The 19,991-nt window shown below is 35.1% G+C and overlaps 1 protein-coding gene and 1 pseudogene across 1 annotated transcript in view; one reads left to right on the top strand and one right to left on the bottom strand.

Annotated features, from left to right (window-relative positions):
* The window catches only part of ARID2 (AT-rich interaction domain 2), a 192,624-nt gene that overhangs the window by 64,268 nt on the left and 108,365 nt on the right, over positions 1 to 19,991 (bottom strand). Inside the window, 1 exon segment of the mRNA XM_043968863.1 lies at positions 18,378 to 18,445. Coding sequence (XP_043824798.1) covers positions 18,378 to 18,445 — 68 coding nt within the window.
* LOC122727954 lies at positions 6,988 to 8,082 on the top strand (annotated as a pseudogene).

Below are 19,991 nucleotides of genomic sequence, written 5' to 3' on the forward strand. Positions count from 1 at the left end.
AGCCCAGGAGTGGTGGAGACAGTGTGCAAAACTTTTCTAATATATTAGTTAAATTCATTCAACAGCTTCCTAGCTTTAATATTCTTCATAAGGGATGACAGGGAAGAGACTGGAGATACACTAGCAAATATGGGCGAGACAAAAAGAAAAGATTTTGGGGGCAGCTAGGTGGTGCAGTGGATAGAGCACCGGCCCTGGAGTCAGGAGTACCTGCGTTTCAAATCCGGCCTCAGACACTTAACACTTACTAGCTGTGTGACCCTGGGCAAGTCACTTAACCCGAATTGTCTCACTTAAAATTTAAAAAAAAAAAAAGATTTTAAAACACAAATAAAGTCCTTTCCAGGTATACCACACATTCTTTACTCACTTTTTAGTCCATGCTTGCTCCTCACACAAGGACATTCTATTTTCCTGCACATGCCCCTGTCCCAAAATACAATGCTCTATCTTGCCAACTGGTACTCTTAAAATCTCGTAGCTTTCCTTCAGAGTTCAACTCAAGTGCCAATCTCCTGTTTCTATGCTAGTGCCTTCTCACCCCAAAATTTACCTTTTTTATAAATATATCTATATATGTTTGTTTCCCAGGGAGTGTTTAAATTTGTCTTTACATCCCCAGTGCTTATAAATACTTGCTGAGACAAGTATTCTGCTCCCCTTTGTGATGACTGTTTCTATCAGGGAAACGTCCTTTAAAGTTTTGTTTTTCTCCATATCTCAACTTTTGGAGTTAGTAACATGTTTAAAAAGATCCATTTGGAATTCTTTAACTATGTGATATCTTTTTCTCATTTTTTCCTCCTTCAAAATTTTAATCCTTCTTCTGATTATTTGAACACATGATTATTCTTAAATGGCTTAAATCTGTGGTCATTCAAGTTTTTTTCTCTTAAGAATTAATTTCATTTCCATGTCTTTTAGTGACTGCTACATCCAATGCCTTCTAACTCATTTCTTAAAGAAACTATGGGTATATAGTCATGAAGTTTCAGAGGAGTCCTATAAGTCTCTAATTTTATGCCCTCAATTAGTATTTTCCCAGACATTTTTTGCTCTACCAGTATTCAGTGTCACAGGATAATTTAATTAGGAGAATCTTAAATAGTTTTAAATATTTCATATTTTTAAATATGTGATTTATAATAAAATGAGAAATCAAGTTTCAAAAATGTCCTGACAGTGTAGAAACAATGGGCAAAAGCGAATATGGTGACATTTAATGGGGATAAAGGCAAAATAATAATACATTTAGGTATTTTCAAGAATCAAGTAACAGGATGCATGAATCCGGACATAGCAAAACTGATTTAGGACTGGAAATTTGGGATTTGGGGTGGACTAAAAAAAGCCAATATAAATTGTGACATGGAGCCAAAAAACTAAATATATTGATAGTGTTAACAGAAGCAACAGAAGACTGTGTCATCATACTGTCTCCAGATCAGACCATAAAAATAATTCCATGTGTTCAGTTCTGAAAACCATATTTAGAGAGTGCATTAAATTACAGCATATCCAAAGAAAGAGAACAGGATGGTTGAAAGGACTGGCATACAAGGATGGCTGATCAAATTATTGATATTTATCCTAAAGAGAGATATAGGGGAGATAAGCAGCTGTCTTCAAGTATTTTGTGTTATGTAGGAGAGGGTTTTGAAAATTCTCCTTCTTTGATTCTATAGTATAATATGTGAACACTGAAGAAGCAGATTTTAGGTTGAAAGTAAGGAAACAACTTCTTTACAGAGCTACCAAAAGTGGACCAGAAGAAGATTGAGAGATAATGGGTTCTCACAACCAAAGATCTTTAAGGAGAGCCTCAGTAACAAATTGCTAGGGATATTGCATAGGGAATTCCTATTCAAAACTTTTGTGATTTTGTGAGTTTGAAGTTTCTCTAGGATGTCCAAGTGAAATTTAACATAGCCAGTTGGAAATGTGTGGAATGGAGTTGTGGAGTTTGGAGTTGAAGGAATAAAATTAGAAGTCACCACCTCAATAATGATCATTAACAGATTATGAAAACTGGTAAGACTGCCAAGAGTCAAAGTAGAGGAAAAGAAGTGACTGTCTCCTCACAAAACATACTTCTTGTATATAAAAACAGTGTGATATAGGGGAAGGAGCACTGGTTGTGGGATTAATATATGCCTGATTTTGAATCCTGCCTGAGTTGAGTTACATGAGGATGAGGAAGTAATTTAACCTGCTCAGGGCCTCAATTCCTCATTTATTTTTTTCCTTATTTATTTTTTAAATAAATAAATGAAGATCATATAATACCTACAGTACAACCTCACAGGAGAACTCCCTGAAAACATATTTCATATTATTTCTCTCTGTATTTTACCCAAGCTGGTCTAAATTCCTCATACTTAGTACTTCAATTCTCACCTCAGTGCCTTTACAAGGAATGATACACTATATGCTTAGAATGCAATGTGTTATCATCATTCTAATCCTAAATTTCCATCAACTCGAGTCAAATTTCCTATGGTAAGCCTTTTCTGATCTCTCTGATTGTGTTCTCCCCCTTCTGAATTAACTTTGATATACTTTTTTTATTAAACATTACATATTTCCAGTACAGTAAGCTTCTTAAGTGCAAGGGCTTGTTTTGTTTTATCTTTGGATTCCCAAATCCTAACACATAGTAGGTACTTAATAAATGCTTGTTTGAAGGTAGTGTTTTGCAAAGCAATAAAGCACTATATAAATGTTAGCATAACTTATTATGCATTTATTACATCTTATTTTTAAAAGTCTCATTATTAGTATACATGCCTCATCTCCTCTACTTTATAGCCTTCTTTACTCTTTTTTTTTTTTTTTGGGGGGGGGGTGTTGTTTGTTTTGCAGGCAATGGGGTTAAGTGACATGCCCAGGGGTTACACAGCTAGTAGAGTGTCAAGTGTCTGAGGGCCGGATTTAAACTCAGGTACTCCTGAATCCAGGGCCAGTGCTTTAACCACTGCACCATCTAGCTGCCCCTTCCCTTCTTCTCTCTTAATCTCCTTCCTTTCTACCTCCTCAAACAGTAATATCTCCTCGACCACTTACACACACATCGCACGCACCCCCCCCCATCAATTGGACCCTGCTAACGACCCTAAAATTATAATTTCTTTCTTTTCTTTCTAGCTTTCCCCATTATAAAGCAACCTTCCCCTTGACTTTTATCCCTTGGATCTACTATTCTATTTTTTCCTATGAAATGCACTGAACTATGAGTACACATTCACCATCTTCATTTTCTTACTACCAAGTAATAAGGCACTTATTAACTACCTATTATGTGCTACACAGTGTATTAAGTTATGGAACTGTACAAATAATCAAGTGAAACAGGTCCTGCTCCCAAGGAACTTAAATTCTATTGGACAAGACAAATACATTTAATATAGAAAACTTGCTTTGAAAGGAGGTCTCTATGAAGCTGATGTATGAAATATATATATATGTGTGTATGTGTATGTATGTGTCTGAATATGTGTCTGAATAAAATATGTAAAAAGGATAAATTCAGATCAGTTAAATACAAGGTGGTTTTAGAGGACTGGCACGAATGTAATAATAACAACTCTTAGCATTTTAGGTAGCACCTACCAGGCACTGTGCTAAGCATAAGTGAGACTTATGCAACCCTGGAAGGTAGGTGCTACCCTATTTAGGTTTATGTGACTTGTGCAAGCTCATAAAACTATTGTCTGAGACCAGACTTAAACTCACAGCTTCCTGACTCCAGGCCCAATATTGTATCCACTGTTCCATCTAGTGGCCCACTAACAATTAAGGAGATAAGGAGAGGCTTCATTGAAAAGGTGGTTCTTAAACTGCATTTTGAAGGATTACAGGGATTTTCTGAGGCAGAGATAGGAGGGGGTACATCCCAGGAAGGTGGACAGATATAGGAGACAGGAGATTGAGTGTCATGTATGTGTCAGAAACAAAGAGAATATCAGTTTGGCCAGATTGAAGAGTACAGGAGGGAAAGTAATTACATAATGGCTAAATCCAAACTTAACATAAATTTTAAAATTAGTTTCCCTTCCTTTTATCTCTTTTGTTAATCTATCCTGTACACAGCTACCAAAACGATATTCCTACAGCACTGGTGTCACTATGTGCCTCCCTTGAACATAAAAGCACCTAGAATCAAAATCAAATTTTCTGTCTGTCACTTAAAGCTCTTTGGTTCCAGCCTACATTTTCAGAGTCACTAGAAGTCCTCAGATATGGGGGCATGGCCCTATTTTTATTTTGAAAATTAGTTTGAAAAGAACCATAACAAAATATTATTATAAATACATGTGTTTATATCGTGAAAACAATATCATTTAAACAATTTTAATTTTTAAAGCTTTCATCTTAAAAATACCATAAGGTACTACTTTTCAAGTAGGCCAACTCTAACTCTACCTCTTTATACACTCAACATTCTCAGTTTTACTTGGTCTGTTTGTCAAGTACATATGTCTAGCGAAATTGGCTTACTATTTGTCCTCTATGTTCTGAATGTACTTCCTCCGTATATGAGCTTCTTAGAGACCTCCCTTCAAAGCATACTGCAGAGGCCAAGGCCACCCCTTATAGGAAGCCTTCCTGATCACCCTAACTGCTAGTACCTCCTTCTTGCAAGTTATGCTAATAAATTTACCTTTATGAAATATGAAATAGATAAGTATATTCATATACCCTTATAAGCATATGTTACTTTCCTAGGTAATTTCTTAAAAATTTTCGTTTTTTAAAGACAATGCCGAGCATATAGAGGATGCTAAAAAATTGCTTAGTTTATTGATAAGAAATATAGAAAACAATATTTTAGATGCAATGCCATAAAGGAAACAACAGTCTAGTACTTAACAGTACCAAATATAAATTAATGACATTGAGATTATATAGTCCTCACTAAGAATTAGAATTTTTCCTGATATGTGATAGCATTCCATTTTTTAAAATGTATATAAACTTTGGATTTTTGTGAATTTTCTCCTTTTAAAGAAAAATATGGAGGGGGCAGCTAGGTGGTGCAATGGATAAAGCACCAACCGTGGATTCAGGAGGACCTGAGTCCAATTGTTGAACTCAGACACCTGACACTTACTAGCTGTGTGACCCTGGGCAAGTCACTTAACCCTTATTCCCCCCCCCGCACCCCTCCCAAAAAAAGTTATCAAAAAAACCCAAAAAGAATGGTGTTAAAAAAATTTGTACAGAAAAAATGTCCCCCAAAGGATTTGAGCTTTATTTAAACAGCCTCTAATAAGAAGATAGCCAGGCCCATTGTTGCCTTTCAATACCAAACTAATTGTGCCCACCCTGCAGATAGATTGGATGGAGAAGACCTTAGTGTAGAAGTCCTAGGCCCTGTCTTATTGCGGGGACTCTTACTGGTCTCACCCATAGACATACAATGAGGAATGTGGATTTGGAATCATCTCTCAGGGCATTGATGTGTACCATGGCTGGTTCTCATACAAAGGCTTCAAAGTTGTCAGTGATCTCCTCATGACTGATATCTGTATCCTTATGCCACTCTGGCATGCATAGTTTAAGCATTATTAAGGATGTTGGTGACATCAAAGACAGTGAATGATCTCTAGGACTTTACCATAAACACTAATAAGCAGCTGCGCTGCTTGGATGGTTCTACAGTAGTATCTCAGGTAGTTAGAAAACACCACTTTGATCTCACTACTCCCAGACACCTAAAGTCATTCTGACAATGACAACAACGTCACAAAGGCATATTTCTGTCTCTTCCATGAACAGCTTAGTTCCATCTTGCAGGATAATCATGCAGTTTTTGTCTTTAGGTAGCCAGTGAAGAAATTGTACATCCCTCCGATGATCTGTGTCTTTTTGAAGCCCAGAACATGTAGGATTAAAACACTGACAATGGTGTGGATTCACCAAAGACCATCACTGTCCTCTCAACTATGTTTGGTCACCATAGAACATGTCCTAGGCAGAAAAATACTAAGTAGGTTATGTCCCCAGTGGAAAGTTCAGACAAAATGACTTAGGCCCCTTAATCTTCTCTAACTGGTCTTGTAAGATGTTACAGTCTAAGTCAAAAATGGCTTAGTAATCCTCCAAACTTCTGAATTATCTTTCTCAGCTTTCAGTCATACTTCAACATTCAGCAAGGCAATTGTGGGAGAAGTATATTTTTTTTGGCTAAATTTTGAAAGTAGCAAAAGAAAGTTTTTTTGAATGAAACTCCTAACACGTATCTGGAACTTACAGTACTATCTAGAGCACTATTTCTTGATGCCCAGTCATCTTGAGCCACAGCATGTCATCTAGCATCAGGAGAGAATCCAATACCATGGTAGCAAAGGCAACTTCTATTGGGAAATCAGCGTGGAGCTCAGAGACATAATGGAATACTTCTCAAGGAGCTGCCTTTATTTCTCTTTGTGATCATTTTCAAAGGAATCTCCTTCAATTTGTTAACTGCCAGTGTATAAAGTAAGTATTCCTCCATATAGGCCTTTATATGCTTCAGGAATCCTGTCAGCAGTGTATTCAAAGTTGCCCATCAAACAACCTTAAGTATCCTGTGACTCAGTGGTGTGACACTAGAATCTTTGCTGTGGGATTGACAACATCAAATAATTTCAGTATGTTTGATTATCAATGGAAATTGTTGCTTTGAATTAAGTCTACTCTTCAAAGCCTGGATGTGAACAGATTGTGATGATCACTGATATTACTTATAAGACAAGGAATTCTTTGGGAATTATCTGTACCTTTTTTCATAAGAATAACTAGTGTTCACATGTTCTTCACATTAGATTGGAAGCACTTTCAGTAGCTCATTCATCACTCCAATCTGGTAAAACTTCCAGACTTTTAATCACATCTCTGTACCTTTGCTACAGAGCCATTGGAAGGACTGTGGTATGGGGGCAGAGCCCTACCTTATTTTTGACAATTAGTTTGAAGAGAACCATAGCAAAATACTATTATAAATGAATGTGTTTAGGCTCAGCCAATGCTGCTGAAGTGGGATATTCGAATGAGTATCCTTTGGGGACTGGACTGAGCTTCGCTTTCCCCTTATACTGCAGTGCCGGCTACTCGGAGGAGAAGCAGAGACCCAAACTCTCGCCTCAGTCCAGCCTGAATGCCCTGCCCCTTAGGATAGTCCAGAAAGAGATAGCCACTCCCTCATCAACCCTCCTCATGAATTGTTCCAGAGCCGTTTCAGGTCTTTCACGCACCCAGCCAGCAGCTGTACTGGCAGGAGAGAGTGGATAGCAGCACTGTGAAACTGAATCATGAAGTGCATCATTCAAATTTGATGACTTTGAAATTGGGTGACCACTGGTAAGGGCAAGTTTGGGAATGTGTACCTGGACAGCCAGTTCATTGTGGCACTGAAGGTTCTCTTCAGAGTCTCAGATGGAGAAGGAGGGTGTAGAACACCAGCTTCGAAGAGAGATTGAGATCCAGTCTCATCTTCAGCACCCAACATCCTTTGCCTCTACAATTAGTTCCATGACCGTCGTTGGGTCTACCTGATTCTGAATATGCACCTCGGAGTGAACTCTATAAGGAACTGCAGAAGAGCCCATACATTTGACCAGCAATGAACAGCCACGATCATGGAGGAGCTGGCAGATGCCAGGAAGAAAGTGATTCACAGAGACATTAAGCCTGAGAATCTCCTTGGCGAGAATTTTGAGAGAGCTCATGATTGCTGACTTGGCTGGTCTGTCTCATGCTCCCACCCTTAGGAGGAAGACAATGTGTGGGACTCTAGAATAGCTTCCCCCTGAGATGATTGAAGAATGTACACATGATGAGAAGGGTGGATCTTTGGTGCATTGGAGTGATGTGCTATGAACTACTAGTGGGAAATCCTCCTTTTGAAAGCTCTTCTCACATGAGACCTATAGACGGATCACCAAAGTGGACCGCTGATCTCTAAGCTGCTCAGGCATAACCCTTCAGGAGAGGCTTCCCCTCACTCAGGTCTTGTAGCACCCCTGGGTTCAGGCCCATTCCCGGAGAGTGCTTCCTCCTTGTTCCCTCCAATCCTGGCCACTGAAGTCCTATGTTATGTAAAGATTTATGTGTGTTTTGTATGTTGAAGGGAAATTAAGTGAGAGAGGGTAGATCCCTGGCTTCTTTCTCCATCATTATTCATCTAACCTCTAAGACTATTTAATAAAGACTTAAATGATTTTTCAAAAAATAAATAAATAAGTGAAAATAAATGAATGTGTTTATTTCTGAAAACATTATAATTTAAATAATTTTAATTTTTAAAGCTTTCATCTTAAAAATAACATGGTACTACTTTTCAAATAGACAAAACTAAGCCTTACACATTAAGTACAGGAGTTGAAAAAGAGCATCAGATAAAGTAAGAAGTCACAACTTTTGTGTCTCAGTTCCTTCATTTGTAAAATGGGGATATTATTAGAGGAAAAAAAGCCTTCTGCATACTGTAAATTACTATATAAATTTTTGTTGTTGTTGTTTTGTTTTTTTTTAGTGAGGCAATTGGGGTTAAGTGACTTGCCCAGGGTCACATAGCTAGTAAGTGTTAAGTGTCTGAGGTCGGATTTGAACTCAGGTACTCCTGACTCCAGGGCCGGTGCTCTATCCACTGTGCCACCTAACTGCCCCAAATTACTATATAAATTTAAACAATTTTTGCAGATAAGGAAATGGGTTCTGATAGGTTAAGTGATTTATATGAAGTAACATATTTAAGACCAGAATTCTAGCCTCACAATTCTCAGTCTAAATATTATTCCATTATGACACTCTGTGTAACCAGTTTCATTGTCATCATAGAAACCAATTAACAATTCTTATTTTAATAAGAATATATTAATCAGAAAATCTGAAAATTTTCAATGTTTGATGACAAGCTCTGCATCCCCATTTCAAACTTCTTTAAAAACTAATTACCGGGGGCAGCTAGATAGCACAGTGGTAAAGCACCGGCCCTGGATTCAGGAGTACATGAGTTCAAATCCGGCCTCAGACACTTGATACTTACTAGCTGTGTGACCCGGGCAAGGTCACTTAACCCTCATTGCCCTACAAAAAACAAAAAAACAAAAACAAAAACAAAAATAAAAACAAAAAAATAAAAAATATATATCTAAAAAAAAAAAAACTAATTTACCATAGGGGGTAAAAATGAAAATCTCATTTAAGTGAACATACTATCTGAGGCATCAGTGACAGTATCTTCAATGATTATGTTTGACCTGATGATAAGCATGATAATTAATTCGTAAATCAACAGATGAAAAAATAATGCACTACAACAATGGGCCACATAAATTGCTGAAGAGGGGTGAACAAAATGAACTGAAGTGCCATTAGTATAAAGTGTTATTTTAAATTAAAAGAACAAGAATGAAGTTCAAAAGCATTAATTTAAATAAAACATTTACATTATTGCATTAGAGTTTGCTGAAGAGAGGGCTTAGCGATGTAGTAGATATAGGTACACTTCATACTCAAGAGGACCTGATGTCAGATCCTGCTACCATGAACATACTGATTATGCTTCCCCTGGACAAGTCATTTAATCTGTTAATGCCCCAGACAATTCTGTAAGCCTCTAAATTGTAGAAGAAACTGACATCTGTATTATTACAGAGGGTTTTCTCCCATTGTTTCCTACACAGATGAAATCACAGGCAGTTTTTCTTTTAAGTAGTTGAAATTTTGAATTATATTGTAAAATAGTAGTAGCTTAATATATGCTGAGTAACTAAATAACTCTCCTAACAAAGAGGTTGCTTTTGGTATAAAATGCATTGTCAGAAACTTTGTAACTAGAGGCAGAAAATAAAGAGAATAAAATGATGTATTCCAGGACATGGTGTCCCTACCTGCTAAAGTTTTGAGATCTACTGCCTTTAACCTCTTTTAGAAATATGGGGACCTACAGGCTTCCTTAAGTCATCTCTCTTGTGATGAAGAGATGACAGATAGGTACAATCTGGAAATGCCTACCCTAGTCTCAGAACTAGATCCCTACCTCAGCGTTTTGCTCAAACCTCCCTCTGGAATAGAAGAGGTAATTAAATGTTCTAATTTATACAGCTCAAGCCATAAACTGCATAGTAAACTAAATAAAAGATGGTAAATAGTCCTAGCAAAAAAGAATTCACAAATAATGTATTTTGTTGTTCAATGATTTCAGCTGTGTGGATTCTTCGTGACCTCATTTGGGGTTTTTTGGGACAATAATACTGAGTGGTTTGGATATTTTCCTTCTCTTAGCTCATCATATAGATGAGGAAACTAAGGCAAACAGTTTAAGTGACTTTAACCAGGTTACACAGGTAGTAAGTATCTGAGGCAAATTTGAACTTAGAAAGATGAGTTTTCCTGACTCCGGCCCGGCAGCCAAATGGCTGTCCAATTCTATCAATTCTATCAAAAGATAGTATATCAGTTCTTTTATCATAGATAATTCATCATGGATAATTTGCCAACAGAAAATTGTCTAAATTTTTTTTCCATTTAAAACAGTTTTTAAAAATATAGCTGTATAAAATGGAATAAGATAAGGTAGAGACTAGATCTGTGGTACTGGAAACTCCAAGGTAAGGAGAGAAGAGGAGAAGAGAGAGGATTCCTAAAAGAGATTGCATTTGAGTTAAAGCAAGGATTGAAGGGGAAGGAATAACATTAAATAAAAATATGGAGAAAGAAAGGTTTCTAGGGGTACAGCAAGTAGTCAATATGGCAAGTAAAATGAACACAAAGTTAGAAAGACAGGTGGCCCCAGAGGGTGGAAGACTGTGAATGCCTAGCTAGGAGTTTTGAATTTTAGTCATTAGGCAGAAGAAAATCATTTAAAGGTTTTGAGTGATAACATGAGCATATCCATGTATAAGGAAGATAAATCTGAAAGAGATCAATCAATTAAGTATATTGAAAGTGATTTTGGAGAAAAGAATGGAGTCTTTTTTCAGTTGTTCAGAGAGGGTATATAATAAGGATTTGTATAAGATTGGTGGTAGTGAAAGAGTAAGATGGAAGTGAGATGATTAGTACATATTACATTGGTAGAAGCAATATGATTTAGTAAAGGAGGAGTCAGACCACACCCAAAGTTTCAAATATGAAAGTAAGTCTAAATAAACTGGTGATCCCAGAAAGGAAAATAGCGAACTAACAAAGAAGGATTTATTTGTGGAAAAATACTAAACTTGATTTAAGACACATTGAGTTTTAGGTGAGAAATCCAGGTGGGTGATAATTTTTTAACTAGAGGTAGAAATAAGGTGAATAAATGATGTATTCCAGAACATGGAATACAAGTAGCTTGTGATATAGCTCTGGACCTGGAAGAGGTAATTTACTTACAGATGTTTCCTGTGATTGTATTGATGAAATCAGATTTATCTTATAGCTCTCAGGAATACTAGATGGGCCTTGTGACAAGAAATCTTTAACATTTTGGCATGTTCTTCGGTGGCATGGTGGTTCAATGTATATACTGTATATGAGTGGTTATATTTCCAAACTAATAATTTTAGAGAAAGTCTACTTCCTTCTCACAAACAACCAAAAACACAAATAAAACTCAGATGTTCTTTATCATCAAGTCACTGCTAACTGTGCTTTACCTCTCTCTTTAGCCCAATAGAACGTTCAAGACATAGAGGAACTAGCTTAGTTTTTTAAATAGCATTCTGAGGGGCAGCTAGGTATCACAATGGATAAAGCACCAGGCCCTGATTCAGGAGTACCTGAGTTCAGTCTCAGACACTTGACACTTACTAGCTGTGTGACCCTGGGCAAGTCACTTAACCCCCATAGTCCCCAAAAAAAAAATTAAATGAATAAATGATGAATGAATGAATGAATGAGTGAATGAATAAGTGAATGGCATCTGAATTTGGGGGGATTCACTCTAGGCAGCTGTTCCAAATATAGATAGCCCTACCTATGCAGTATTTTATTGGAAATTTTTTGAAAAGTACTATATACTTTCTTAGTTCTATGACCACATTTCAGGAAGGAAGTTGATAAAGTAGAACACAACCAAAGAACAAGGGGATAAAGAACTGAGGATGGTTAGTCTTAATAGGAGAAAGCTGTGAAGTATTTTGATAAATTATGATTTAAAAGAGGGATTTAGACTTGTCTTGCTTGACCCCCCCCCCACACCACCCCAGAGTAACAATTAGAAGTGTCAAGAGGCTAAATTTTAATTCCTTATCAAAAACATTTTTCCAGCAATCAGCACTGTCCAAAATTAAAGTAGGCTGCTTTAGGGCATGTCGAGTTCATTATCATCAAGTAGATGCTATGTGATGATCTGTCAGATATATTGTAGGGTGTACTACTTTTCTGGTACAGGTTGGATAGGGGACTTCTAAAGTCCCTTCTAACTGATATACAAACAGTTCTCCCTTTATATAAGTGGACTGTTGCACAGACCTCTACATAAAGCAATTTTACATAATGCAAATTTGCCCAAGGACGTGGGGAAGGGAAGAAGAGAGGAAAGGAGAAAGGGGCTACATGCCTGTGGAGGGAGGGGACTGGCACATGGAGCCAGGGAAGAAAAGTGACATCAGGAAGAGGAACATGTGGTGGCCTCGCTGGAACCTAAAGGAAGAACACACAGTGGGACAGACACATGGTAGCTGGACACAGATACAGACAGGGGAGGACAGGTGTGACACAAAGGAGCTGGGGACAGACACACAGTACCCAAGTGTGAATGGACAGAAGACAGATAGATGGGGGCCAGAGCAGGACATAGGCCTCCTCTCAGGTGAAGTCCCGAATCTAGTACCAGCAGCAGTCTCTCCCTATATCTGTTCTGCTTTCACTTGGCAAGTTTTTTTATCTTTTTTTTTGACGGGGTATGGTAGGCCAGAGAATATCAAGCCAAGAAGAGGGAATGGGGAGAAAGAACAGAGTACTATATGGTAAAGTTAACATAGGATTGGGACTTTTTTTGGGGGGGGATGTAGATTTCTTTTGGAGCTCTCGACAAAGTTGAATTTATGAAATGTGAATTTAGATAACGAACTGTCTATATCTACAACTGATTTTTAAATATTTGTGCTATGCTATGAATAAAGTAATAGAAACATACTGACATGTAACAAAGTGATGGATTCCTTAGGTGGTCATTTTACATAGCATGATGTAGTGGCTAGAAGGCCAGTCTTGCAATCAGGAAGACATGGGTTCGTGCCCTATTTCTGATTCACATTTAACTGTGAAAGCAGGGGCAAATTACTTTACTTCTAAATGCCTCAGGCAAATATAAGTGACAAACAAATTACCACTATTCATCAGTGGAAAAAATTCCTAGATCCAAACACCCTCCTGGCTACTTAATGATATTAGCTGGTATAACTTCGTCTTAAAACCCATCTTTTTAATTAAATTTTCCTACAAAGATTCATACCAACAATTTCTCCACATGTAAGATAAAAAGCTTTTATACAACTCTGAGGCTGTTTTTCAATGCAAAGATTATTAACCTAACAATCGCCAAAGTGTGCTAGTCAAAGTATCTCCTACCCCATAATCCCCATTTCTGACATTGCATTTTTGTTTCACAATTACAATCACTTTTATATTTAATAATAATTGCCCCATCCAAAATATTTTCCCCTTACTTCATGATTTGACTCTTCTTTAATATGATAAATTTTTATTTATACATTTCTTACAACTTTAATTAATATCTCACCTTCATTTGTTTAGGGTTAGGAGTAGGAAAATACTACTCACTAACAAATTCATTTGTATCTGTTATTAATGTATGTTTTATGTACATGTGTAAGTAAAAAAAGACTTAGAAAAAGTCCTCTAATAACAAACCTTTATAAAGTATTTCCAATGTCCACTACAAATGTTTGGCAAGATACACATGCCCTTAGTAATATTAGTTCTACACTACATGTAGCTGTTTTTCCTTTCATAGTGCATAAATTATTTTATTTGTTGTCTCTTCATTGCAAGCTGTTCTCTTTCACTGTGTCTACTCTTTGTTGATTCTACCTTTTGCTGCCTTCATGCCTTTCCTATCTTTTTATCCTTCTTGAAAATTTCTCTTCCTTTACCTAAGCTTCTTGACTTCTAGAGGAAAAAGAAAAGCTGATCTTTTATAACAATTACCAGTCAAAGTGCTCCTATCTATGCATGAAGGGAACCAAGAAATCAGAGTATGCTGCTTTTAATCACAAAATTTAGAACTGGCAGAGAACTTGAAGCTCATCATTTACTTAAAGTCGCACATTTTGCACATGAGAAAACTGAGGTCCAGTTAGATTAAGTGATTTGTTTAAGGTCACATAGTTTATTAGAGTCTGGGCCAATTTCCTGGGTATGGTTCTTTGTTATACTGCCTCCCTTTGAAGTAACATAATTGCTGTCACTTAAAAAATTACATAGTATTTATTTGTCCAAAATTATGGTCTTTAATATTTTTGAGAGCAGCCATCAGAGTAAATTCTAATTCTTATTTAGCAAATGGATCAAAATTCACCATTAAAGCTTAGAATCCAATTCAGTTTGTGATCAAGGAGAAGGGCCTTCATGGAAAAATGCTTATGTTCCCATAGATATAGCATTTTAACTGCCACCTCATCCAAAGGAAGAAAAAAAGGAGCATTTTATTTTTTCCTTGGGATTCTTAAGGAATTGGGCCACAAATTTCTTTATCTCTAATCATTAGATAAGTATCAGGACTAATTATCAAGTTCTTGCTTTGTGCAAGGAACTAGTGCTACACGTTTTGTATGAGGCGGGGGTACAGCAGTAAGTTTGGGGGTTGAGAGGGTGAGGGGAGTTGGGGAGGGAGAGAGTTGAAAAAAGATAAATAAAACACCATCTCTTAGGGGAAAGTTAAGACACATACACAAATCACTGTAACATAAAGGCAATATGTGCCAGTAAGTGATATCATTTTAAGCTGATTTTTCTTTAAGCAAAGCAAATCAGAAAACTGCTTAAATTCTTACAAAGCACTTTACATTCTCATTTCACCCTCACAACAATCAAGTCAAGTAGGCAGAGCAGGCATTATTATCCCCATTTAGCAGATAAGGAAACTGAAACTCAGAGAATTTAGTGTTAAGTCCAGGGGTACTAAGGCTGGAAAGTGTCAGAAAGGGTATTCTTACCCAGGTTTGCTCCTGACCCCAAATTCAGGCTCTTTCCACAGCACCACACTGCTAGAAAAGATAAAAAGTGCTATTGGAGATAGGAAAGACCACTTCTGGTGGAGGAGAAAGGGTAAAGGAGCTAATTTTTGAACTAGGTTACAAAGATGGATTTTGAATAATGGAAATTGGAGGGACAGTTGAAAATGTAGAAAGAGAAGTATAGTACAAAAGTATACGGTATATTCATGGAACAATCAACATTCTATTTTGCAGGGCCAATAGGGTATAGGTAAGGTAATAGTGGAAGATAAGTAATTAGGTGAGATTGCAAAGCCCAAGTTAAGCTGTAGGAAACTAATCTTTTGGTGGCACAAAGGATGTATTCAGGGGCTGATGAAACTGGAAGTGGGAAAAACAAATGTAGACCATCAATAAGGATTTTAAGACCTTTTCTGGGTCTTAAAATTGGCTTAGAGCTGTTGTTGACTATCATTCACAAAAAAAGGAGCCTAATGCTGAGTATTAGTATATACTGAGAGGGTAGCAAACTACATCAACATTTTTGATTTGCATACTATCCATAAACAAATTTATAGAAAAAGTATGAATACACCAGGTGCTGTAATATAAAGCTGGAAGTAAGCATAATAAGTGGCAGGATATAAAGAAAGAAGGGATGTGAAGGCTTCCTTTCTGGAAGGAGCAGAAGAAAACATGTACTATATTTGTATTGTATAAATGAAAAGAATGAATAAGATAAAATATTACGAATATTTATATTTAAAAAGAGAGTCAAGATTTATAATTCTTAATTATACCTATATTTGCAACTGAATTGCTATATATCAATTGTAACTATATCTACATACCTTCTATAAATCATGTGTCAAAATTTTTCCTTATAAAAATAGTGTTAATAATACCTTTTCTGCTTATTGTACTATATTATTATTACACTTCTACCAAGAGAATACACTTCTACCAAGTTAAAACTCCCTTTTAAAAATCTATGTACTTAAAACCCACCTTTTTCAATTGAATTTTCCTACAAATATCCACACCAAAAATTTCTCCAAATATAAAATGACTGGAAAACTATATTATATAAAGTGCTAGGGCCATTTTTCAATGCAAAATTCATTAACAATAACTAAAATGTGCTATACAAACCTGTCAATAAGTTCTTTTATGTCTCCCACCCCACCTCCCAATTCTGATTTTTCTTTCATATTATTATCACTTTTAAATATGTGATATCCAGATATTTTCCCTTTACCCCATGATTTAACTCTTCTTTCATAAGAAAAAAATTTATTCATTCATTTCTGAACACTTCATATATCTATTCTTTAACTGAAATTTCATTGTCATTTGTTAGGAAGGATTAACTTAATAGAAAAACAGACTAGGCACTAACAGATTCATTTGTATCTATATTATTAATGTATATTTTATGTACATGTGTAAGTAAACAAAGACTTAGAACAAGTCCTCTAATAATATACCTTCATGCAATATTTCAACTGTCCACTACAAACACTCAGCAAGACAAAAAAAAAAAAAAGACAGAATTTAAACAAATTCATATTATTCCCGACCATAAAACCTTAATTCTGTGCTTTAAAAAAGTACTGAAAGTTCCAAAAATTTGGTTAGCTTCTCCACTTTTTCCTTTTAATATACAGAAAGAATAGCTTACATTAAAAAAACAAAGGTCAGTGATTAATAGCTAAACCGTAAAAGATTTCCTAAAATTCTGGGCTCTTAGCATCTATAATTATTTTAGTAATCACATTTATAAATGTTTTGCTTTCAACAGTGAATTCTTATCATTCAAAATGTATAGTATTTAAAATAATGGGTGGAAAAATATACCTTTTCTTTTTAAATCTTATAATAGCCATTCTACAAATACTTAATAGTCAAGGAGTCGTTAATACCACTTATCTTCCTATATTTATACCAATGAAATAAAATAATTTAATATACTTTCAAATATTTACACACACTCACACGAACTCACATACACTTTTTATCCCGGTATCCCTTGGTCAATCACTATGATAATAATCTTATCTAGACTGATGTTGACTGCAAAACCAGCAGGACAACCATAATCTAAATTTTAAATAAATGAAATTAGGATTATTTTCACTATTAAAATGATTATGTCAATTACAGTAAAAGTAAATTTAATATCCTTATTTTCAACATTCATCTGATTAGTAAAAAAAATTCTCTCCATCCCCCCAGTTAAAACTAGATGTATTTTGGGGAAGAGACACAGATCCTATAAACTTGAGATAAGAAAATTCTCCAAATGATCTTTCAATACAGTATTAGAAAACTTAAAGAGAATCACAATAGTTAGATGTATGCATTTATCAACTGATAATTAGAGCAGTTTACAGTGTTCTCATATGTACATGTTAATAATAATACAATAGGCCATACTGTTGAAAGGCAAACAAACAAACTCTACTTTCTTGATACAACTTAAAGTGCTGGAAAAATCAGACAAGTCTAATTTGCTAAGACTAAAGAAGACTATTTCTTACAAAATTTTATATTTGCCCAAGCTTTTTTAGTATTTGTTACTTATAGGGGATGTGTATATGTTTGTGTAACTATAGCTATAGTTATCTATTCCCCTTTAAGGATATATAGTTATCTGTTCCCAGTTAAAGTGTTTATCCTAATAAAATATAAACTCCTTGAGAGAGAGATAATTTCATTTTTGCCTTTAACATATAGCATAAGGGGCAGCTAGATGGCGCAGCGGATAAAGCACCGGCCCTGGATTCAGGAGTACCTGAGTTCAAATCCGGCCTCAGACACTTGACACTTACTAGCTGTGTGACCCTGGGCAAGTCACTTAACCCCAATTGCCTCACCAAAAAAAAAACCAAACCATATAGCATAAAGCCCTTAATAAATACTTATTAAAGTGAAATCAATTACAGATTACAGTTTTATAATACTAGCTTTAATTTCTATATAATAAACCTTATTTCTTTTTCTGCAGATTGATATTTCTCAGAAATCAATGTGTGCAATAAAATCTGGAGCCTTTATTTCCACTTACTCTATTTCTTTATTTAAAAAAAAAAATCTTTCCTTCAACAAAGCTTCATAATCAACAGGAACCTGAATCCATTTTCCCTGACACATAGTTTAAGAAACTATCTAATATTTGAGATTTGGTTACTAGTAACAGTAAAAAATATTTTAACTTTTATGAATTACCTTAACAAAATCTCTATCAGTTTTCTCCTTCCATTCTTCTCCAAATACAGTAGAAAATGATCCTAAAGCTATAATATAAAAGATATATTAAGTAAAACGAAAATATACATTTTCATTTAAATCCTTACTAATATCCATAAATTTGCAAACAATGAAAGGCCATTTTAAAGTTTCCTATTGATTAAAAAATACTTTTATGGTAAATTGTAGTACATTTCATTACTGTAATGAGTTTAAGGAAACAATCAAATGGGTCTATATTTCATGTACTTATAACTATTACACCCTAAATAGCTAAATTTTCAGTTTTATGGGCATCCAGAAAGAAATGAATAGTTCATTTTAGGAAATAATTACAAAGTATTTAGTTTTCACTTATATGGGGGAAAAATATTTGCCACAAGTAAATCCATGGCTGCCCCAACATGCCATATCTAATGTAATTTTCTAGAAGATTATATGTTATCCCAACACTGTTATAACTACAATATCTTATATCACATTCAGGTACAATTGTTCATGGAATTTGTACCCTAATATTCTCATTTTATCTTATGTGGAACATTCATGATACAGTCTAGGGATGAAATCTGGTGGTAAAAACCTCATATTATTAAGAATGCCCACAAATGATAGCTTGTTTAGTTTTAAAAGACTAAATAATCTAAGTTGAGATTCACTTAGGTAATTTTTAGGGGGAAAGGGGATTGGGGGTTTTCATTTAATGAAATAATTCTTTATTGGAAGATAACTAGTTACCAGTTGGCTGATGATGTTTTGTTTGTCCATTATACTAACAAATATTCTTCCCCACCATTTCTTAAAATGAGGGAACTCATAATATTGGTTAAAGAATTGCCAGCAAATCAGTAGAATATGCTTATCTTTAATTTAGATAATTGCATTTACCTTAAAAATTAGATACTTGCAATGAATTATTTAGTAATGAAAGAGTTAATTAACTATTGCTCTTAAAATATAACAGTATAGTAACAAATACTGGCAATGTGAAAACTATACTTTATATGATATTACAATAGTTAAAAAATAAAAGCTAAACAATAACATGTGACAAAGTTCAGATAAGATATTTTTCTGGAGTAGAAGAAAGTGTCGAGATTATGATATTCCTATGTCCCTTTAAAAAACAAAATTTAATTCTAAATATTAAGTAAAATGTCCCCATTGAATGAAATATCTCAAATAGTTTACATCAAAGCAACTAATTTGTTAACCCATATAAATGTAGCAAAAGTATAACTGTAAATAATTCTGTTACATAAGATATTTTCTGGCATAACTATTAAGATTAATTCTTTTGAGTTATCAGAAGGCTATTTTAAGAAATAAGTGTAATAACTTATAATAATAAATAATAGTTGGTTTCTTGAATCAGCTAACAAAAAAAGTCCTTTTCCCAGTAAAATGTGATCAACATACCAAAAAGAGAAATCATTTTTGTCTCTTTTTTAAGTAAAATAATTTTATTTACCAAGAGTTCTCAAATAAAATCTGTCAATGATATTTTAAAGGGGATAATGTATGAAATAATGTTTTTATTTTAAAGATAGTGGATAAAATGCTAAATAGGATTACTGACATTCAGTCTGGTGT

Source organism: Dromiciops gliroides, chromosome 5 (assembly GCF_019393635.1).
Source record: "Dromiciops gliroides isolate mDroGli1 chromosome 5, mDroGli1.pri, whole genome shotgun sequence".
Taxonomy (NCBI): Eukaryota; Metazoa; Chordata; class Mammalia; order Microbiotheria; family Microbiotheriidae; genus Dromiciops; species Dromiciops gliroides.